This window comes from Colobus angolensis, unplaced genomic scaffold, assembly GCF_000951035.1.
Source record: "Colobus angolensis palliatus isolate OR3802 unplaced genomic scaffold, Cang.pa_1.0 Scaffold492, whole genome shotgun sequence".
Classification (NCBI taxonomy): Eukaryota; Metazoa; Chordata; class Mammalia; order Primates; family Cercopithecidae; genus Colobus; species Colobus angolensis.
Window position 1 is genome coordinate 1,226,977 of NW_012118399.1, and position 24,105 is coordinate 1,251,081.

The following is a 24,105-nucleotide window of genomic DNA, read 5'->3' on the forward strand; positions in this document are numbered from 1 at the left end:
GATTAGGAGAAGCCATCCTTTGGCGCCAATGATCAAAGCGTCTGCCAAGGAGAAGAAGCCAAGGGATGGGCCTTTCAGACAGGGCAGGGAGTCATGCTGCTCTGGATGCCAGTGCCAGGACAAGAAATCGAAAGGAGCGAGGACTCTTCACTGCGTGCCTCAGTCTCCCCGCTTCTGCCTCTTTCACCTCTGTCCTACTTCCGGCGTGAAAGCAGGCCACTCTCTCTGATGTAGAGCTACTCAACATTAGCTTTTCCCTTCCTTCCCTCGAATCCCCTCCCCCCTCTATCCCCTGTCCCTTCTGCCGCCTGAAAGGGTTAATCTCTCCTGCGGGTAAAAACAGGTCCGCGGAGTCTCTAACTGGCGACAGATGGGCCACTTTCTTCTGGCCACAAAGGGGCCGGAATGGAGCGCTCCGCGGCATACAAATGGGCAGGTCACGTGGTTCCAGGCTCTTGGCTGGACCGGGAAGACCATATGGCGCATGCCGGGGAGGAAGGAGAAGGGGCGGGAGTAGGGGTGGAGGGTGAGGGGAGCGGTTGTCAGAGGAGGGCCGGAGACAAGCAAGGCGTGGGGAGATGTGGGGAGGAGGGGAGAACTGGGAGCGCACAGCCTGGACGCGTGCGCAGGCGGCAGGCGCAGAGACCTGCTAGCCCCTCAGCTAGCAGCCCCGCCCGCGCTTAGCATCACTAACTGGGCTATATAACCTGAGCGCCCGCGCGGCCAGGACACGAGGAATTCGCCCACGCAGGAGGCACGGCGTCCGGAGGCCCCAGGGTTATGAGACTTTCACTGCTCAGGACCTACTAACAACAAAGGTAATTACAATTCTTTCATTTTTTTGCCCTAGAATAGAAGCAATAACTGAAGACTGATGCACCTACATATTCTGTATGTGTGCGTTTGCGAGCATGTGTATGTGTGTTGAGACCAGCATCCCTCTCCATAAATTGCCCATAAGTACTCACACATAATGAGTCGTGTCACTCAAGTACCCCCTGCAGGCTTTCTAATTTAAATTTTAAAAATTTAGGTTTCTTTTGTGGATAGCATAGGAGCTTGGATTTTTTAAAAGAATACACAGTAACTATGATTATCTGCTAGTGCTGATTTTAAAGTCCCAAAAGCAATAATGACTTCATTTTCTCACTTCTTACAATAAGAAAAAAAAAAGCTGTGTTATCAATATATATTTTGTGTACATGTATTTTACACATATTAGGAGTGCCAAGCTGTGTTTTCAGTGAATGAAAGCGACATGGATACCTTGAGTATTCACACCATGGAAAATAAATCAGGTTCAGAGATAGTTTAGTTGAGAGGGGGGAAAGTGAAGAAAGGGAGAGGGACTCACTCCTGCTACCTGTTACCGCTCCAGAGGCGGCCAAGTCCCCAGCAGCCACTACTGGAGCCAGAAATTCAGTTGTTTTACTAACGGCTTTTTATTTTCCTTATTAGAAGCGGCAACTTCGCGGTTGCCAATCGCTGACCATTATAATTACTCAATTTTTTAAAGGGAGGTTTGAGGCGAACTTTGAAAAGCCCCAATAAAGAGCGGGCGGCCCTTTCAATGGGCTGTTTATTAGAGAGGAGCCTTCCGCACCTGATCCCCGGCGCGTGGGAGAGCGCTCTGCGCCGCGCCCCCAGCCCTCGCCCTGCAGCGAGCGCTTTTGTACAAGGTGGAAATTCAGCGGCGGGCCAGAGATGGAAGGCAAGAAAAGAAAGGCGAGGGAGGGGTGGAAGACCCTGTCCACTTTTGTTGCCAAATGTTACATTGATGGTGGAACAATTTGGTGGAAACTATTTTTCCTCCTTTCTGCATTTGCTCTTCAGTATCCCGTCTGTGTAATCTTAAAAATCGCTGCCAGTATTTCAGTATTAGTAAATTACGCAATGGCTCTTCAACTTAAGTCGCTAAGTACCTAGAAGCCAGGACAGAAATGGAAGCAGAATGTGTGATTTTTCAGCTCGTGTGTGTGTGTGTGTGTGTGTGTGTGTGTGTGTGTGTGTGTGTGGAGTTGTGACTTTGAACACATTTGGATAAACATGAAGTCGCTGAAATGTACAGTCATTTCCACACACATTATCCTGTCGGGCAACCACCATAAACACATTTAAGTTAATCACTAGGATACAAACACATATGCGTGAGTGGTGTACACATATACATATTCACTGCCTTCCCCCAGTCCTGTCCTCACTCCTACGTACCAGCGGGGCACACGCACGCGCCATTATAAAACACTGCATTTAACTTTTTCTCAGAGGCATTCATTTTGTAATGGGCAGGTACTTTTCTCAAGCATTTGTACAGATTGAGGGAGTGGAAGCTGAAGGCGTATCTGGCTTTTGAATATAGCGTTTTTCTCCTTTTCTTTCTGTTTGCCTCTACCCTGTTGAATGTAGGAAATCTAAACATGACCAAATCGTACAGCGAGAGTGGGCTGATGGGCGAACCTCAGCCCCAAGGTCCTCCAAGCTGGACAGACGAGTGTCTCAGTTCTCAGGACGAGGAGCACGAGGCAGACAAGAAGGAGGACGACCTCGAAGCCATGAACGCAGAGGAGGACTCACTGAGGAATGGGGGAGAGGAGGAGGACGAAGACGAGGACCTGGAAGAGGAGGAAGAAGAGGAAGAGGAGGATGACGATCAAAAGCCCAAGAGACGCGGCCCCAAAAAGAAGAAGATGACCAAGGCTCGCCTGGAGCGTTTTAAATTGAGACGCATGAAGGCTAACGCCCGGGAGCGGAACCGCATGCACGGACTGAACGCGGCCCTAGACAACCTGCGCAAGGTGGTGCCCTGCTATTCTAAGACGCAGAAGCTGTCCAAAATTGAGACTCTGCGCTTGGCCAAGAACTACATCTGGGCTCTGTCGGAGATCCTGCGCTCAGGCAAAAGCCCAGACCTGGTCTCCTTCGTTCAGACGCTTTGCAAGGGCTTATCCCAACCCACCACCAACCTGGTTGCGGGCTGCCTGCAACTCAATCCTCGGACTTTTCTGCCTGAACAGAACCAGGACATGCCCCCTCACCTGCCGACGGCCAGCGCTTCCTTCCCTGTACACCCCTACTCCTACCAGTCGCCTGGGCTGCCCAGTCCGCCTTACGGCACCATGGACAGCTCCCATGTCTTCCACGTCAAGCCGCCGCCTCACGCCTACAGCGCAGCGCTGGAGCCCTTCTTTGAAAGCCCTCTGACAGATTGCACCAGCCCTTCCTTTGATGGACCCCTCAGCCCGCCGCTCAGCATCAACGGCAACTTCTCTTTCAAACACGAACCGTCCGCCGAGTTTGAGAAAAATTATGCCTTTACCATGCACTATCCTGCAGCGACCCTGGCAGGGGCCCAAAGCCACGGATCAATCTTCTCGGGCACCGCTGCCCCTCGCTGCGAGATCCCCATAGACAATATTATGACCTTCGATAGCCATTCACATCATGAGCGAGTCATGAGTGCCCAGCTCAATGCCATCTTTCATGATTAGAGGCACGCCAGTTTCACCATTTCCGGGAAACGAACCCACTGTGCTTACAGTGACTGTCGTGTTTACAAAAGGCAGCCCTTTGGGTACTACTGCTGCAAAGTGCAAATACTCCAAGCTTCAAGTGATATATGTATTTATTGTCATTACTGCCTTTGGAAGAAACAGGGGATCAAAGTTCCTGTTCACCTTATGTATTATTTTCTATAGCTCTTCTATTTTAAAAAAAAAATACAGTAAAGTTAAAGAAATGCACCACGAATTTGGTGTAGCTGTATTCAGATCGTATTAATTATCTGATCGGGATAACAAAATCACAAGCAATAATTAGGAACTATGCAATTTTTAAACTAGTAATGGGCCAATTAAAATATATATAAATATATATTTTTCAACCAGCATTTTACTACTTGTTACCTTTCCCATGCTGAATTATTTTGTTGTGATTTTGTATAGAATTTTTAATGACTTTTTATAATGTGAATTTCCTATTTTAAAACCATGCAGCTTCATCAATTTTTATACATATCAGAAAAGTAGAATTATATCTAATTTATACAAAATAATTTAACTAATTTAAACCAGCAGAAAAGTGCTTAGAAAGTTATTGTGTTGCCTTAGCACTTCTTTCCTCTCTAATTGTAAAAAAAAAAAAAATTGCACAATTTGAGCAATTCATCTCACTTTAAAGTCTTTCCCTCTCCCTAAAATATAAACCAGAATCATAATTTTCAAGAGAATAAAAAATTAAGAGATGCATTCCCTATCAAAACATATCAATTCAACACATTAGTTGCACAAGCTTGTATATACATATTATAAATAAATGCCAACATACCCTTCTTTAAATCAAAAGCTGCTTGACTATCACATACAATTTGCACTGTTACTTTTTAGTCTTTTACTCCTTTGCATTCCATGATTTTACAGAGAATCTGAAGCTATTGATGTTTCCAGAAAATATAAATGCATGATTTTATACATAGTCACAAAAATGGTGGTTTGTCATATATTCATGTAATAAATCTGAGCCTAAATCTAATCAGGTTGTTAATGTTGGGATTTATATCTATTGTAGTCAATTAGTACAGTAGCTTAAATAAATTCAAACCATTTAATTCATAATTAGAACAATAGCTATTGCATGTAAAATGCAGTCCAGAATAAGTGCTGTTTGAGATGTGATGCTGGTACCACTGGAATCGAGCTGTACTGTAATTTTGTTTGTAATCCTGTATATTATGGTGTAATGCACAATTTAGAAAACATTCATCCAGTTGCAATAAAATAGTATTGAAAGTGAGAGCAATTGTTGCATTTCTTCCTAAAGGGATTTTGTTTTTATTTCTTGGGAAAATAGTCGCTTTTTTGCTGAGTTAAAAAATACTAAACACTATGTAGAATAAAAGAATAGAAAAAAGGTTTACCTTGGCACATGTTCTTGTCTGTTTGTCTTGCACAGGGAATCATCAGCTCTTTGTAGATAATGAAAAGACCTAATTGATATTTCATTATTTGGAATATGGGACTGGACAGAGGTACAAACAGTGTGTTTTTTCTCTGTTTTAGGTAGCTTAGCCTTTAGGCTTTTTATTTCCATTTTTAAAAATGATTGTTACATGTTTTCTTCTATTTCTTTTTTTAAAAAGGTGGATTTTATTAATTATTAACACACAAGACATAAACAAGTATCCCAGTATAGTTTGTCTATACATTTAAGACATATAAAACATTATTATTTTCTTGGTGTTCTGTTATCTGCACATTTTCCTGAACTAAACAGTTTTATCTCACAAATAGTACTGTCCCAGAGAAATTTACATACTTTTAGAAAGTACCAAAGGGAAATGAGTTAAAGAAGCCAAGAGAAGTAACATTTTATAATTGTTTTATAAACATCTTGTGATGATTTCCATCATTTTTCCATGAAAAAGCATAATGGATTATTTGTACTGAAGAACACACTATTTGTACTGTATTTTAGGAAGGTGTAATTATTTCCTCCCCCCGCCCCCCACCCTTTGGGGCACTATTCTGTTGTTTCATGAACACAACTCACTGGAAAAACTTATGGAAGATTCTGTCTATTGTTACGTCCACTTAAAAAAAAAGAGTTTGGCATTTCTTTTCCTCTGGATGTACTGACTGACAGTCATGATTCCTAGGGAATATCATTTTGGCACTTGTGCCCTGGCTCTACCGTGGTGCTCTGATTACTGTCATTAGTAACTCCATTGTTTCTACTCTGATTTGGGTGCCACATTGGATGACTACCCCCCTTCCCAAGCTTGTTCCTTTAATCTCCTTCTCATTGGTGATTTAGGGGTTCCAGAAAGCTGACCTCATTTAGCAAGCTGCTCCAGAAAAATGTGAGTAATGTAATGGACAGGAACAATTAGCCATACTAATAACATTGCCAATGAGGCTGCGTCAAGCTGTGACAGTAGCAATAAGGAATACTTCGACGTTAAAAAAATGTTTGAGAGCAATTTAAAATATATTATTTTAACATGTTTTCTATCAGCCTTCATCACATGACAGAAATACTTTTAAGTTAGTCCCAACTTTATCTAAAATGCACCAATCTCATTCCAACTGAATCAGAGTTGTTATTTTGGAATCAAGCTGTTGCTTCTGTATCCTGGATTGTTCTCACTGTTCTTACTTTAAGAGACATAATACTGATATGATAGTTGAATACTACCAGTCTTCCAGCATAGGAGGTAATGAAGTGAACATTCAGATCTGATCTAATCTATTAAGTAGCTCAATTTCACCTGCAGTTAAAATTAGACATCTTCATGCAAACTAAAATCTGTTGCTGTAGTGAAGAGAAGAAATAAAAGAATGACATTTTAGGAATTCCAGCTTTCAAAATAGCAAACAGGAAAATCTAGACTGTGATCTTTTGTAAGGTAGAAACGAACACTAAAAGTTAGGTTTTTGTTTTATTTTGTTTTGTTTTTCCATTTTGCCAATAGAACTTCATTCTAAAACATAGGGATTCTTTCAGTCAGTCAAGGAGTAACTCACATGCCACCATCTTTTATTCAAAGGCAGGCACAGATGTTCCTTCTGCAGGGGAGGATTTAATTTATGAAAATGATATTGTTTATGCATGAATGAACTGCATGCACTCTGCATAACACATAGCACTTCCATCTGATCAGAGAAATGCCACAGAACCAGTGCCAATGTCAGAAACATATTCTACAAATTTACTCACTTAAATGTTTAATGAATATTTGGAAGGCACTTTCAAACCATAAGAAACATTTTAAATTATCTTTTTGTATGAATTCCTACTCATATTTGAAAAAGACTCTTACAGCTTTTGTAATTGGCTAATGATTATACCCAGTTTGTAAGAAAAGAACATATTTTACTAAATGAAAACCAACCAAAAAAAAAAAAATGCTGGCAAGTTTGGCTTCACTGGAAAAAATATTTCTTTTAGTTTTGCTGTTTAATGCTTGTCATGAATAATATTTGGGATTCTATGTGTTTCTTCATCTTGAGCCACGACTATTCCTATCAAATAAGATGCTTAGGTATACTTGCTTAATGTGAGAATCCTATGAAGTTATTTCTAGAAAAAGCTGGTATGTAAAATCAGGGAGAAATTTCATAGTCTAAGATGAAATTGAGCTAAATAGTGTAACTGGTGCATAATTACTATTGAATAAGAACACTTCACATAACATATTTTATTTTATACAACCAATTGCAGCTATATAGTATGATCTATCTACTTTTAATACTTAATTATAAATACATTAAAATGAAAGATTATAATGTCTTAAGAATGTTCTACTAATCTTAGGTTTATAATATGTTATAGTAAAATAACATCTGAAATACATTTTGTGTTCTAATTTATTAATCTTAAAATCCCTGTTTTTACATTTGAAAGTCCTTACATTCTTACAAAATTAATGCATTTTCTGAAAGAAGCTAGCAATTACTAAAATGATATAAGGATCATTAGCTAACAGTTTGAACCAAGCTGTTTTAGTTCTATAATTATACAAGAAATTTAAAGTGAAAATATCTATTAAGCAATTAATAAAACTAGGTTTCAAAATATTGGCTGATTTTCTCCTAATGGAAAATGTAAAACAGCAAAACTGTTTCTTAAACTACACAAAAACCTCCTCACTTCTCTTTTCCCCTCCTTCTAACGCCACTTATTTCTTGAAAATCATCTAAATAAAATCTTTAATTCCAGGGTCTGATGAAGAATAAAAGAGCCAAAGCAACATCTTGTAGAACACCAGGACTGAGAACTCTTGTTGTTACCATTGCAAAGAGGCATTCTGGCGTCAGATGCACAGTGATTTGTATGGTGGCATAATCATTGGCTCCTGGCCAGGCATTATGTTTCAGAGGACACTATTGTCAAGAACCATTCAACCAGAAATCTGCACTGTATGCACTCAAAAGTTGAGATCATCTGCCTTCCTATGACAGGAAGAATTCTGTGCTGGCAATTGACTCATGGACTCTCTTCACACACACTAAGGCTTGGTCCAATGGCTCTGATGGAATTAACTGTGCAGCCAAACTAGTGGCATTGACAAGACAAGGCCACAGTCTCTGGGGACTTCTGGTTAAATTGCTAATTTTAAAATGCAGAGTATTATGTTAATGCTGGATTAAATCTTCAGATACATTAAATGTGGATTTGGTCATCTAAGCATTATTATGTTATTTGCCCAGTTAATTTAGAGGTAGATGGACAGTGACAATAACTATCTCTACAGATCCACAATTCTAAGAGATGGATCCAATTGTGAAATGACACAGAGAGATAAAGAGTAAGTTCAATCTAGCATATATGAAATAACTTGATAACTGACTTTTCTGTTAACAAGATGAAAAGCTAACCTGCTTTACACTTTCACATCTAAGGACAGACAACCAGAGAGGTGGCTTCACACACTGGGCCAGTGCTAACTGAGTGCTTTTCATTCACTTGCGTATTTCATCATCAAGGCAGCCTCCTGCCTTGTTTATAGATGGGGAAACTTTAGGAAGTTGAGATACCTAGATATTTGCATTTCTGTCTTCCTTTCTTCATTTAGGTTTTTCTTTCATTGCCACTTCCTCAAAGAAGCTTTTACTGATTCCCATTTAAAATAGCAACTGACTTCAACTTCACCAAAATCACTATACTGTCCCTCCCACTTTCCAGAGCATTTGCCTATCAAACGTTATCTTATGTTTTTACTTGTTTAGCTTATTTTTAAACTATTTGTTTATTTTTAAACTATCTATCTCTAGGTCTTCTAAGCACCTGAGAAACAGAGACAAAGTTGTCTCTTCTGTGTGTTGCTGTTCCTCTGGTGCTTAGAAGACCTAGAGGATCCTCAAAAAATATTAACTTTCCAAGGGAATTGAAGAACACTAGGCCGGGCGTGGTGGCTCATGCCTGTAATCCCAGCACTTTAGGAGGCCGAGGCGGGTGGATCACGAGGTCAGGAGATCGAGACAATTCTGGCTAACACGGTGAAATCCTGTCTCTGCTAAAAATATAAAAAAATTAGCCGGGAGTGGTGGCGGGTGCCTGTAGTCTCAGGTACTCGGGAGGCTGAGGCAGGAGAATGGTGAACCTGGGAGGCGGAGGTTGCAGTGAGCCAAGATCGTGCCACTGCACTCCAGCCTGGGTGACACAGGGAGACTCCATCTTAAAAAAAAAAAAGAACATTAATGTGATGCTAAAGCCTATGCTATAAGTCAAGTCAGTTGAGAATGGAGAGGACCACAGATTATTTTCAGTCCAGCAAATGTTATAAACATTAATTCTACAAAGAGAAAACAATTAAAACTAATTTCTATCATACTGCATGGCACCAAACTCCCCCCACTTCCTTTTTGAGGATCATGAGTTGTCAGTTATTGTTTCTTTTATTGATATCAATTGGTTAAATATAATCTAGAATCGGAATAAAAACAATTATAGGCTTTTTCCAGACCATGTATTTCAATGCATGTTCTTTTTTCCTTCTGTTCGTTATTCTTTCAGTAATTATTTTTGTTCTATTTTTAGTGTTACGTAAAATTACTCTAGCTCATAATTTCTATTTTAAAGTGTTCAGTGCATAAACTTAGCACATCAATACTATCTTTTTAGTGTTCGCTCTTAATGATGTCAGTTAAGAGATCATCATCACTTTTGGTGACGTCAATGAAGGGGTATTACAATCTTAAGAGAACTGTTAATCCCTTTCCACTGGTGTCACTAACAATTGTAGTGCTTATTTACTCATAGCAAGTACGTGACTAAGCAATGTTAACATCAAAGCAGAAAGAGGATAATAAAGTGTTCTGGAAAGAAAATTTGGTGGCTGGGTGCAGTGACTCACACCTGTAATGCCAGCACTTTTGAGAGGCCGATGCGAGTGGATAGTTTGAGCCTACGAGTTCAAGACCAGTCTGGGCAACATGGTGAAACCTCGTGTCTACAAAAAATACAAAAATTAGTGGTGCATGATGGCGTGCATCTATAGTCCCAGCTACTCGGGGGCTCAGGTGGGAGGATCACCTGAGCCTGGGGAGGTTAAGGCTGCAGTGAGATGTGATTGCACCACTGTACTACAGCCTAGGTGACAAAGTGAGACCCTGTCTCAAAAAAAAAGATGATGATTTGAGATAATGTCACTTGTTACTGTTAACAGCTAACTGAATAATCTTTTTTCCAGTCAGTGCCTAAATACATAATAAATGATAGTACAAATGCATATAAATTATAACTAAACCTAAGTAGTGATATTTATCACAATATTTCTTTACTAGAAGAATTTATTTGTTAATAGAGGCAAGGCTACTTGTTTAGGTATCTTAAAATATCAACATAAGATTTTTGGATAAATAAATTAATGAATCCTTGACTCTGGCATATTAAAAATATTAAGCAAAGAGATCTTTGCTTCCCAAGGTTTTATTTTTGCCTAATTAACTACTGGTGAATTTATATTAAAATATACTGTCATATATATATATGATAGGTGTGTGTGTGTATATATATGCTATACTTGGCTGAGTAGTATCCCTTCCCTTGCCCACCTCTCTCCCAAATGTATGTCCATCCAGAACCTCAAAATGTGGCCTCATTTGAAATACTGTCTTTCCAGATTTAATTAAGATATAAGATGTAAATTGATATGAGTTCATGTTGGATTAGGGTGGGCCCTAAATCCAATCACTGATGTCCTGATAAGAAGCAGACAGAACACACAGACACACAGCATACAGGAAGGATGGCGTGTGAAGGCAAAGGCAGTGACTGGAGCGATGTGTCTACAAACCAAGGGGCTCCAAGGATTTGGGGCAAACATCAGAAGCTGGGAAAGAGACAGGGATTCTCAGCTTCTCCTTCTGAATCCCTAAGAAGGAATCAACCCCGCTGACACCTTGATTTTAAACTTCTTGTCTCCAGAACTGTAATACAATACATTTTTGTTGTCTTAAGCTACGCACTTTCTGATGATTTGTTATGGCAGCCCTAGGAAACTGATAGGTAGACTAAAATCTCTAATGAATTGATGTTAAATATATATAAGTATAGGAGAGTTCATTTAAATTCTTCTGAAAATGTCTTCTTAAACTTTTAATGATACAATATATAACAACCAGTATACTTAGTTGGTATCAGGTTTGATATTTAAACAAGCTGACAAAAAACAGCTATTTAATAAACATTTGAATTATATGAAAGTTGTATTGTTTATTATTCATGTGAATGACTTAAACTGACATCGACATTTAGTGAAGTGCGAATGGGCGTAGCCAATAAACTATGAGTAATTTTTTTAAAGTCTAATTTTTGAATTGACAAAGTATCAAATATCGGTTATTATGTGTTCTTCATGTGAAGAAAATGTCATATTTATTTGATTTGTGGAGCAGCATTATATTAATAGAGCTTCTGAAACAACAAATGTAGCATTTTCCTGATTTTGCACACACTCATTTAACACACAATTTTATATTTTAAAGTACATAATTTTTTAAAAAATAATTCTAGTCCAAATGAATTTAAGTGCCATAACTTCTAAAAATTCTGTCTCTATTTTTGGGTTTTATAGGACCTTGAGCCAGTACTGTTCTGGTGAGCTTAAGAGGCTAAGACTTCAACTTTAGTTATATGGGGCTTTCATCTGGTTGTCTACTTTGATTGCTCTAAACACAAGTAAGTGTTAATTTCATCTGAATGTATTTAATTGTAAGTTTTGGTTTTACGTAGATCTGGGGTTCTGTCTTGTTTTTAATCTTTATTGGTCTGTTTGTTTGGGGATAGTTGGTACTTTCATCTCTTATGCTTGTTTGTTTTTCATTTTGTGCCCACCCTTAGTCAGGTGAACATCAGTGAGGAATAAAATTTTATTGTTTTAAACCACTGAAAAACATTTAAAAACCACATCATAATTCTGCCTCTGCCAACTGATAAAGATGCTAACTTATTAAGACAAAATGTTATGCAAGAAGACTTTATTGGAATAGAGAAACTTCCTTTTTTATGTAAGAAATACCAACAGAGACATGTGCCTTTCTTGTGATAAATGTGATATGTGTGTGGATTAGAGGTCTGCAATGTGGCAGCATTTGGGTACTTGGAGGAGAGAATTTGAGTAGGGTAGAAAGATAGGGAGCAGAGGATGATTCTCACCCAATAGAAAGCAGGGTGAAGAAAGAAAGGGGAATTGTTTTTTGCATTATATTATTTGAGCTGTGGGATCAAGTCTTTCCATAAGCCATCCTTACACCTCTAAGTACGTTTTATTATTCTAAGCTGGTTTGACATGGTTTTTAAGCCACACACAAGAATTGCCTGATACAAGAGAGGCCTTGATTTTGTTATTGCTTGCTCATTTTTATACACTAAGATGGAGAAAACCCTGGACATACTGAAGACAAAATTGAGGAAGGTGCTGGGTTGAGTGGAGGGTAGAAGATCTATAACATAGGTATAGAATTACATTAAACAGGAAGGACACTTATATCCAGATATAGGAGTCAGGGTAGAAAAAGAATTTTAGGAGTAAGGGTAACAGAGTAGCAGAAGTTTATTCTTATCAGGTCCTGGTATATGACAGTGGAGGCATGCTGACCCTCTGAGTAGGGGAGTTAAAGGAGAACACTGAAGGTTTAGAATAACTTCTCTAGGATAGAAAGAGAAAGTTTCATCAAGACTAATCAATAATAGGGCAGCAGAGCTTAGGGCCAAGCAAAGTTCAGAGACCATGATAATATAGTAGTTTGTAGTAGCCTCAATCCATCTAATTCTGCAACATTTTCTCAATGGCCCATACTTAGCAGTAGTACTGTTTTATGGCATTTAGACAACAGAAGTGAAAGCACTGGTAAGAAAGAAGTTGGAGTGAAACACCATGGGGCTCAGAAAAGCAAAGTTGATCCATCTGGTACATGGGCAAGGATGTTCCTGAACAATTCTGCAGTAAGTTGGAAGATAGAAAAAATACCTAATGAACTTGTAGATCTGGGTAAGGAGATTTTTGGTCGAATATTGTAAGGCTAATTGGCTTCTCTTAACTATATGAGATAGTGTTTTACAAGGGAGAGAGATAAGCAAGCATAATTTAGAAGAACTATAGGGGGTCCCAGGCAGACTCTTTGGCTGGAAAATTACTCTGATGGCAAGAAGTTAGCCCCAAAGCAAAGATGAAAAGTAGGGTGCTTCCAATTAAACATGTGATAAGGTCAAACCTCAAACAAGAGTGTGGCGAGAAGGCACAGCTCACCTGGACAAAGATGCTTGTAAGAATATTAGGAGCATATACCAAAACAGCCTGACTTGGACCCAAAGTTGAGAGAGGCCACTCTCAAAAAAATTTGTGGGAATGGCTTTTGCATAATACGATACTTTATATACATATATGTTACATATCTTATATATCATATTAAAAAGAAAAGAAAACCCCGTTTTTTCTTCTGTTCTTTCATATAACACTTCTGACAACAAATGTGTAGTTCTTCCCACACCAAGCAATTCTCTAATTCTAGGTGGACATCTCCTGGATGTCCTACAATTCAACTCAATTCTCACACAACTGCTCAGAGTCAGTGCAGATCCACAGAATAAAAGCTCAGTCCCAAAAGACTATCCCCCACTTCCGATGTCAATCGAAACGAAGTCTCGACTTCGTTTATTTCTGACTTACCAGCTATAAATTGGAGGAAACCCATCTTTCATTCAATAATTTGCTAGAATGGCTCACAAAACTCTGGGAAACATTTACTTATGGTTACCAATGGATATAACTCAGAAACAGCCAAATGGAACAGATACACAGGGTGGAAAACGGGGGAGAGACAAGCAGCACAACTCTCTCAGCACCTCCATGTGTTCACCAACCCAGAAGTTCTCAGAACTCCTTCCTTTAGGGCTTTTATGGAGCTTTATCAAGTAGGAATGATTCATGAAATACTGGCACTGGTGATTAACTTAACCTCCAACCCCTTTCCCCTCCCTCAACACTGGGGGTGAGGCTAAAAGTTCCAACTCTGTAATCACAGGGTGAGCTTCCCTGGCAACTAGTCCTCTTATCCTTAGGGGGCTTCTGAAAGTCACCTTATTAACATAAATTCAGGTGCAGTTGAAAGGGTATTGTTTTGAATAACAAAAGATGTGCCTTTTTCCTTTATCTCTCTGAGTTGTTTCAGGAGCTAGGGACAAAAGCCTAATACTATAACAACAACAACAAAAATTCAACTTTTGCTTTTATCTCTTGGAAATCACAAGGATTTTAGGACCTCTGTCCAGAAGCCAGTGAAGATCAAACTACATATTTCTTATTATATCACAATTTCACACATGTACATGATATCTGTAAGATAAGTGAACTACATAAAGTAAGTTCACAAAGTTTCGGTAGGAGTTTTGTCCATTTACAAACAGTTTGTAAGCTAAAAGTCTCTGTGACGAGGCTCAATCAATTTAGAAGTTCATTTTTCTGATGTTAAGGACATGCCTATGACACAGCCTCAGAAGGTCCTGATGGCATGTGCCCAAGGTGATCAGGCTACAACTTGGTTTTATACATTTAGGGAGACATAAGACATCAATCAATACATGTAAGATGAATTCAGTTCAGAAAAGCAGGACTACTGAAAGTGGGGGCTTCCGGGTCATAAGCAGATTCAAAGGTTTTCTGATTGGCAATTGCTTGAGTTATTATCTAAAGACCTGGAATTAATAAAAGGGAATTTATTATGCAGATGAAGCTTTAGGTAGCAGGCTTCAGAGAGACGAGATTGTAAAGGTTTCTTATCAGACTTAAAAGAGTCTGTTCTACTAGAATTAAGGGATCAGTGTTGATGTTAATGCTGGTCAGCTGTGCCTGAATTCCAAAAGGGAGGGGGGTATAATGAGGCATATCTGAATACCCTTTCCCATCATGGCATGAACTAGTTTTTCAGGTTAACTTTGGCATGTCCTTGGCTGAGAAGACGGGTCCATCGAGATGGCTGGGCAGCTTGGAATTTTATTTTTGGTTTACAAGTTCAACATTAAAAGCCTCTGTACCTCCAACATTTTATGGATAAAAAGAAGGCTGAGAAAGCTACTTGGCTGTAATCATGGGCCATTTCATTTTAATAATTTGAAAAGAAGGATAAAATGGAGGGCAGAACCAAAAGTCCAGCAGCTGGAGCCAAGAGCTGCTGAGAATGATGAATTAGCGAACCACTCTCAGAGAGCAGATCTGGTGGTGAGATAGGAACATTCTCTATCTTAGGGTCTATGAAACTGGCAACACATGCCTCCTGAATTTCAGAATTGCTATGGACCATTTACTGTGATGTGCTTTCTATATTTTTCCCTTTTTGATGGGAGCATCTATCATGATTATCCTCTCCCTGTCTCACTATTTTATGTTGGATTTGTGTGGGAAGATAACATGTGTTTTTAGTTCCTAGGTTCCCAGAATATGTGGCGCACACTCAAAGAGCCACATTCATGAGATACTGGATTTTTCACCTGATATCATAATTGGATGAGACTTAAAAGAAAGTGAGCATATTTTGCAAATGGGAGGGATGTTAACCACTGACAACCACACCCATAGGGTCCATTGTATTAGCCCGTCTGCAAAGATGGCTGCCAACAATTCCTTCTGTCCATATATATATATATTCCCCTTTTTAATGTGACTATTTCACCTGCCAGCAACTGAAGGGCTTTATTTCCATTTCCCCTTGTGTCTTGTTTGACTAACAGCAAGAAGCAAAAGTAATGCTATTCCGATTCTAGACCTGGGCCTTAAGAGGCATGACAGCTTCTGCTTTTACTCTCTTGAAACTTAATGTCATGTTTTTTTAAAGCTTAGGCTAGACTACTCATCATGAGGGACCACATGAAAAGGGACAAGCCCAGCTAGTTTCCACCCATTCCAGCCACTCCAGATGAGGTGCCAGACATGCAAATGAAGCCATCTTGGATATTTCAGCTCCAGCTGAGCTTCCAGCTAAATGCAAGTACATTCAGTTGATACCTCATAGAGCAGAACCACTGAGCTGACTTCATGCAAGTCACAGAACTGTAAGAAATAACAAATCATTGTTGATTTAAGTCAATACATTTAAGGGTTTTTTTTTTTTGTTATCCAGTTGTAGATGAATTATACAGCCTGGGGGAAAAAGAAGATAGCATCCTGTTAGTTGCCTCATCAATATTTATCCCCAACTTCTTTTTCCTTGTTAGTAGGTCTCATCTCCCACCTGGAATCTGAAAACACCTTTCCCAGTCTCTCTGGAAGCTACAGCACAGGCATGTTGCCCAATTCTAAACAACAGGAGCCAGGCGCAGTGGCTCAAGCCTGTAATCCCAGCACTTTGGGAGGCCGAGACGGGCGCATCACGACGTCAAGAGATGGAGACCACCCTGGCTAACAAAAAACTAGCCGGGCGAGGTGGCAGGCGCCTGTAGTCCCAGCTACTCAGGAGGCTGAGGCAGGAGAATGGCGTGAAGCTGGGAGGAGGAGCTTGCAGTGAGCCGAGATCCGGCCACTGCACTCCAGCCTGGGCGGCAGAGCGAGACTCCGTCTCAAAAAAAAAAAAAAAAAAAAAAAAACAGGAGAGGAGGTCTGCTGGGTGGAATATTTGGAAACAGTTTTTTTTCTCGTTAAGAAAAAAGAAATGCCCAAGGAAAACCTTGAAATGCCCCTTCCATTCTTGCTTTTGGACATTTTTTGGGAGAGGGTATGATGCTTAGCACTCCTGCAGCCACCTTGGGGCCAACAATAGAATCCTTGTTGCTACCTGGTGCCAGTGAAGTAGAAAGCTACAAAATTCTTGATTTCTAATGACATCATATGGGATGAACCAACCCAGGAACAGTCTGACTCTGGACCTCTTTTAATGTTAGAAATAAAATCTTATTTGTAAACCACTGTTAGTTGTACAGGTTGTTGACATAGGCCCTGAAGTGTCCCCAAATGGTGATGAATAATGAAACAAAAGTCAAAGATAGCAAGTCTAGTGCCAAATTTTTTGATGCCTATGGGTAAGAAGCTGAAGACAGTGAGCTATTTTTTCTTCTTTTAATTTATTTTTTATTTTTGTGGGTTATATATAGATGTATATATTAGTCCACTATTTTCAATAGTGAGAAGGGATGTTGCCACTTAGTATAATGCCTTCTTCACAGCTATCATAGAAACTGTATATACATGTAGTATAGAAAATGAGGATAGATTTCCGACTTAAACTGCCTATTTCATTTGTGTGCCTGGTTACACCTAATTTAAGACTCTACAATAGAGCATTGCTAGCAGTTACTGTGAGAATATTTCAAGCTCCCTATTTGGTGGAAATACATTTCATTTTTTTGTTTCAAGTTTATGAATATTAGAACCTACCTTAAAAGGAGCTTTTAAAAACTTGAGGAAAGGAAAAGGGAGGGCCTACTCTTCTTGCCTGTGTTACTTCTTGTTACTGCTGATTGAGATGCTAGAGATCACATTGGGTGAGATGTGTCTTAGAATACAGCTGCGCAATTCACTTTTAACAGTTTCCATCTGAGTGCAAAAAACTGGCATGTGCAGAAAATTTGATATTCTGACTTGGTGGGATTCTAGGATTTGTTCTATTTTTTTATTTCTGTAATTGTTGTAGGGACATATGGCCCTGTACCTTTTGGGCAGCAGGAGCCAGAATAGCAGGAACATTCTGACAAAATTCTCACTCAGCATGAGAGGGAAGCAGTCCCCTTGACACACTGATGAAGTGCCCATTTAGCATTTCAAGTGTTTGAGAGATGGACATACAACTAAAACTCACCTCACTCAAAATATACATTGACAGAGAAAAAGTAAATACAATCTGCTGCCATTAACCTTTCTTCTCACCAAAGAGACATGTTAAATATCTGAAATTAATAAAGGAATTAAATTTTAAAAGTTTACTCATTCATGCATTTAACACATTTATTGAGCATCTGTTATATAAATGCACTGTTTTAGGCACAAGAGATAGAGCCATAAACAAGCAGATTAAATCACTGTTCTCAACTGAGGTACTAATCTGATATAAGAGAGGAGACAGAAATAAGTAAACATTATAAAGCAACTACATACTTTTACACAGTGTAAAGTGCAATTAAGAAAATACTATTGAATAGAGGTCAATTTTGGAATGGTTGGGCAGGGAAGACCTTCTGAGGTGACATGAAGTTGGCCTGGGCACCATGCGAAGCTGTGCCATGGTGAAAAGTGTTCCAGACATAGTAGACAGCAACAGCAGAGGCCCTGAATGAGAATGAACTTGGCTTATCTGAAGAGTAGAATGAAGGCCAGAGTGGTAGGCTACATACTAATAATAGAAGAAAAATGACAGAAAAGAGAGGGTTTGAATAGGTGGGCAGGAATTGGACAACATGGTGTCTCATATGTCATAATAGAAGTTTGGATTTTATTCTACCTGCAGTGAGAAGTTGTTAATAAAAAAAAATCTATATACTGGAGTTTGAGAAAGAATTATGTCGATGATAGCATAAACCCTCAATCATTTGTCACATAAACTCCAAACTTCAGCAGAGACTTAGGGAGATCAAAGGGACTACCATAGGATTACCCACTGGCTAAAATTCGGATCCATGGCAGTTGGTCCAGACTGGAATTAGACTTCCTTGTCTGTTGCCCTCATTGCAGTGGGTCTGAATGTCTCTGTTGACTGTGAATTCATCTCCCTCTATCTGTGGCATTGAGAAGGTGGCCCAGACTTTTGGAGTCTGTCCCATTGGCCTATTACCTGGGGATTTGCTGCCCTTCCTCTGGAAGTTTGTGTATTTGTTTTCAGGGCATATTTAAAGGCCTCCTGAAAGCAATGTGAACAATAGCAGAATGTTTTTTATGGTCTTCTACTCAGACTTGGATTTCCAAGAACCAGGGATGGAGACTGTGTTTCCAGATCTAGTCAAATCCCTTCCAAACATAAAGCAACAAAGTGCCTTTTAAACTTGGACTTGTGCTGTTTAATGCTCTGGAAACAAATACCCAAGCTTCAGTCAAAGGAGGGAAAGCAATGTTCAGGAAGCTTCCTGAAAGTTTTTTGAAAGCAATTTTCATGCATTAGTATTTATATACACACACACACACACACACACACACACACGAATCGCTAATGAGACAATTGATCTTCAGGAACTAACATGAAATAATTGGGGTCTCTTGGTATTATTGTTATAGATGAATGTTGAAGAAGTTCATTCATTCTTTCAGATATTAATTGAGCACTTACTGTGTACTAGGAACTGTGATAGATACTGGGAATTTAATGGTGAACAAGATAAATTCTCTGCCATCAAGGAGCTTATATTCTAACAAACTTAAAATTTACTAAGTGTTTTCTGTATTTCAGCATTGTTACTAAGTGCACTAACTCAGTGAGGAAGCTAGACAATAAACAAAGAAGCATGTAATAAGAATTAATAGTAAGTACTGTAAAGAATACTAAAGCAGGTTATGGTAGAGAGATTAATGGCAGCCTGAAGATGTCCATGTTTCAATCCCCAGAACCTGTGAATATGTTACCTTACAAAGCAAAAGAGGCTTTGCGAACATAATTAAGGGTTATCTGGGCAGGCCCAATGTAATCATAAGAGTCCTTATAAGACGAAGGCACAAAGGTCAAAGACATAGGAAAAGAGAAGATTTAAGGATAGAAACAAAGAGGAGAGATGTTACACTGCTGGCTTTGAAGATGGAAAAAGTGAACATGAGCCAAAACAAATAAAACATAGAACAAAACAAAATCCACAGGTGACCTCTAGAACAGGGGTCCCCAATCTCTGGGCCATGGACTAGTACTTGTCTGTGGTCTGTTAGGAACCAGGCCGCCCAGCAGGATATGAGTGGTGAGTGGCGGCAGACAAGCAAGCATTACCACCTGAGCCCCGTCTCCTGTCAGGCCGGTGGCAGCATCAGATTCTCATAGGAGCCTGAATCCTACTGTGAACTGCATATGCAAGGGATCTAGTCTGTGCCCCTTATGAGAAACTAATGCCTCCAAAAGGCTCACACCGCCAAACTGCCCCCATCTGTGGAAAAACTGTCTTCCACAAAACCGGTCCCTGGTGCCAAAAAGGTTGGGGACCGCTGCTCCAGAAGCTGGAAAAGAGGAGACATATTTTCCTCTAGAGCCTACAGAAGGAATACAGGCCTGCTGGCACCTTGATTTTAGTCTTGTGAAACTGATTTTGGATTTCTGACCTCCAGAAATATAAAGCAATGCATTTGTTTTGTTTCAAGTCACTAACTTTATGGTAATTAGATACAGCAGCAGTAAGAAATGAATACACAGGTTTACAGGATGGTGAATTATGGAGGGTGCTCAGGAGTGGCCTCTTTGAGGTGCTGGCCTTCAAACAGAAAAATGAGCAAAGTGAAGGAATGAACCATCTGGTGGGGAGAAAAGCGTTTCAGCCAGAGGGAACAGCAAAACAAATGCTCTGAGAAGGGATTCCTCTCAATGTGTTTGAGGACTAGCAAGAAGGCTTTGTGTGAATGAGCAAGAGGAAAAAGTTGGTAGGTGATCTCAGAGACAGAGCCAGAGTCCAGATTCGGAAGGACCTTTCAACTTGCTAAGCATTTGGACTTTATTCCAAGAATAATGGGAAGTCATTGGAAGGTTGTGAGCAGGGTTATATGCTCTTCTTATTTTTTGAAGGCACAATGTAACTCAAAAATGGAAAATCGGCTTTGGGCTGTAGCTGTCAGCACAGGGGAAAGGGAAAGCAGAGAGATGGGTTGGGAGAGCTGAGACTGAAGTTATCCAGCTGAGGGGTACAGAAGTGCAGACTGCAATGACAGCAGGCAGAAAGGACTATCTGTTCTAGATGGAATGGACAGGAATTTGCTGGTAGATTGGATTGAAGGTATGAGACAAAGGAGACATGGATAATATCAAGGATTTTGATACTACAGATTTGAAACATTCTGAGAGGGACAGGTTTGTGATGGAAAATCATGAGTCTGGTTTTAGATATGTTTTAGAAGCTTATTGGACAGCCAAGTAGAGATGTCAGGTAGGCAGCTGGACATAATACCTGACGTTCAGGAGAGTGGTTGAAGCTGGTGTCATCATTTGCAGAACGCTGGATAGTACATAAAGCACGGGACAGCGTGTGTGGATAGATCCTAAAGACAGAGCCCTAGGGCACTCCAGCCTTTACAGTCCTGGAAAAAGGGAGCTTATCAAAGGAAAAAAAAGACAAAAAGAAGGAAACACAACTCTTATTACTTCCATCTTCAGGACAATTCAAAGCCACTGTTTTTGACTTCCTAGCTTGAGTGAAGCTTGAAAAATGGCAACTTGCACCTTTGCAAAACTCCTAATGAGTAGCCATTGGCTTGGTCTGTTTGCCCTGGCTCTGGGTGAGCTTTTAAAATGCCAGTGAGCTCTGATTGTGTTGATTGCTTGACAGCTGTGAATACAAGATGCTGACTCCAGAACTGCAACTCATTTTGCGAAGGGCACTATCCTTTTCCCACTAATGACTGCTGAGCAGAGCCACCTGAAGCCTGCATGGGTTTAGCAGCAGCTGCACTTCTGTTCTAAGAAATAGCTCACTGCAGTCAGATCAAACTGAAGCTCTTCCTTGCTTTTCCTCGAAGCTTGGGTACTTATTGTCGGAGCATCAACCAGTAAGAGTCCTAGCTTAACTGGTGCACAGTGCTTTATGTTTGATAGGGATTTGGTTAGGCCTACAAACCATCTGAGCTAAGAACCTTGAGAAACTCCTGCTATAGTTAGCTCTTTCTGTGACTTTGCAGTGTGACCAGGAATGAGGACAGAATAAGAATTTGCTGCCTCTATGATAGAACTGTTTAGGCACTAGAACACTGGAACTAGATCTACAACCCATGCATTTAATTTCCTCTTCAACTCCCCTACTCCTTTTTTCAATATGATGGTAATGACCTTTTTTTTTTAAAAAAAAAGCCTTCTGCTTTACTTCCCACTCTTCCTCTTCCCAGGGACTCACTTTCTTCCTGACTGCTTCCCCATTATAAATACTCAGCTCCCTGTGTTACCATCCTGCTCAGAGCAGCCGCTATCAGCCTTGGCTGAACATTGGAATTACCTGGGAACTTTTAAAAATCCGGAAGTCTGGGTCTCGCCTCCAGAGATTCCAGCTTAATTGTCTTGAGGGTGGCCTGGATATTTGAGTTTTCAAAAGTTCCCCATGTAATTTTAATGTGCAACCACTACTGAGTATCACTATCCTCCAGACTCTCTTGTGTGTTCCAAATTAACGAGCAGCTGATATTAGAAATCTCACTTACCAGGAGAAAAGGGTGAACACCACCCCCCCCCCACCCCCCGGGGTCTTCTCCTTTTCCAGGTGACACTTCTTTATAGCAGTGCGTGAAAGAGAAGCCCTGCTGCCTGTAATCTCCCTCAAGGGAGTGTAAGATCCAGGCAAAGACAAGATTGCAGAGGAGACACCTTGGGGGAAAGTAGGATCCTAAATATTTACACCTGGAGGCACTTACCTTTAATACTGAATTTGTCAGATGCAAATTTGTCTATGCAAACCAGGGCCTGATTTCTAGCTTCCCCTCAGGAGTTTTGGGAAGTGCGCTAGTACTCCGTAACAGGGTTGTAAAGCACCACCTCTGCTCGCCAGGGAACCCTCTGGAAAGGAGGTGGAAAAAGATGCTTCCACCCTTGCAACTCAAAGTGTGTTCCTTGGTCAGCGGGATCCATTACCTAACATTTTCTTAGATATGTGGTATTTGGGGGCCAGTCCCACACCTATTCAATAAGAATCTCCATCTGAACAAGATGCCCAAGGGATGAAATGCAAGTTTGAGGAGCGCTGGTTTAACCTGAGGGTAACGAAAAGTGCGAAACCGTACTTTGCAGGAGAAGCTAGGCGGAGGGCGCCACTTATTCTTCCTCTTGCAGCTGGGTCTTTTTGTGGTGAGTGGCGAAGCGGGAGGCTGGCAGGCCAGGGTGCTGGACTGGGTCAGGCGCGGCCCCGCCTCCCTCCTGGGTCCTTGCCCTGCGCGCCGTTGCTGTGGCAGCGCAGGACGCGGCGGGAGCTGGGGCTGCCGCGCCCTCCACCTCCTCTTTCAAAGGCCTCCCGGTACCCCTGACTCGGGCCCAGCCTGCGGCTCCGCCATGCCCTGGAGGAGGCGCAGGAACCGGGTGAGTGCCCTGGAGGGCGGCCGGGAGGAAGAGGCGCCCCCGGAGGCTGCCGCTGTGCCTTCGGCGCTGTTAACGTCCCCGCAGCAGACGGAGGCGGCGGCCGAGCGGATTCTGCTCCGGGGCATCTTCGAGATCGGGAGGGACAGCTGTGACGTGGTACTGAGCGAGCGAGCACTGCGGTGGCGGCCCATTCAGCCCCAGCGCCCAGCGGGTGAGTGTCAGGCCCCAAGCGTCTTCGCCTCCCTCCGCGCCTCCTCCCTCTCCCCAGCCCAAGGCCTGCCACCCGCGCGCTTTCGCTCCACCCTCTCCTTCTCTCTCCTCCCCTCCCCAGGCTCTCCTCACAGCCAGGACAGGTTACCGAATCCCCAAGTCGCCGCCGCTTCCTTCCCAACCGGGAACTCAAGCCCCTCGCCCCACCCCAGAACCTCCAGGGATTTATTTCGCTACCTAGCCTTCTCCCGCCTCCGGGACCTTCCCCGGACAAACGTCACACTCAGCTTTTGTTCAGCGTCTCAGCAGAAAATCTTGAGCCCCAAAGGGGAGGTAATTTACAAATGTGAGAAGGTCACCTACTCCGCCCCTCCAAGTTGAAAAAGTTTTAATGCATCAACTTTGATGGTACACTGAAACTATAAACATTTTACAGATTATGCATACACAAGAGTTCTGAATCCAACTCTCATTTTGCTGACTTGAAAATGTAACCCCAGAGCTTTGGGAGCGTTTCTGGATTTTTTTCTGCCCCTCACCTTCCTTGCCATTGTCAAGAATTAAGACATCTTCAGGCTCAGTCTAGAAACTTTTGATTTTTAATATTGACCCTAGAATATTGGATCACAGTTTTGCGATACTTAGTTACGTCAAGCGGTTTGCCCACGTTTGCCTTTTATTGACTTAAAAATTGTTACCTAAAAAAGTTAGAATGCTGTAGTTTACAACAGAAATACTT

At 41.0% G+C, this 24,105-nt stretch overlaps 2 protein-coding genes across 4 annotated transcripts in view; both read left to right on the plus strand.

The window, feature by feature from the left end:
- The first annotated feature begins 371 nt into the window (after positions 1 to 371).
- On the plus strand, positions 372 to 5,144 carry NEUROD1 (neuronal differentiation 1). The gene is made up of 2 exons (XM_011959427.1): positions 372 to 818; positions 2,407 to 5,144. The coding sequence occupies exon 2, from the start codon at positions 2,418 to 2,420 to the stop codon at positions 3,486 to 3,488; it is 1,071 nt and encodes a 356-aa protein (XP_011814817.1). The 5' UTR covers positions 372 to 818; positions 2,407 to 2,417; the 3' UTR covers positions 3,489 to 5,144.
- A 17,890-nt stretch (positions 5,145 to 23,034) lies between these two features.
- Positions 23,035 to 24,105, plus strand: part of CERKL (ceramide kinase-like) — a 119,193-nt gene continuing 118,122 nt past the window's right edge. For all 3 annotated transcript variants that reach the window (XM_011959428.1, XM_011959429.1, XM_011959430.1), the window contains exon 1: positions 23,035 to 23,367. In XM_011959428.1, the coding sequence (XP_011814818.1) occupies positions 23,130 to 23,367 (238 nt within the window). In that variant the 5' untranslated portion in view covers positions 23,035 to 23,129. The remainder of the gene's footprint in view (positions 23,368 to 24,105) is intronic.

What these genes read in the sequence shown, in the direction of transcription:
- NEUROD1 (XM_011959427.1), top strand. Translation starts at nt 2,418, where the DNA reads ATGACCAAATCGTACAGCGAGAGTGGGCTGATGGGCGAACCTCAGCCC.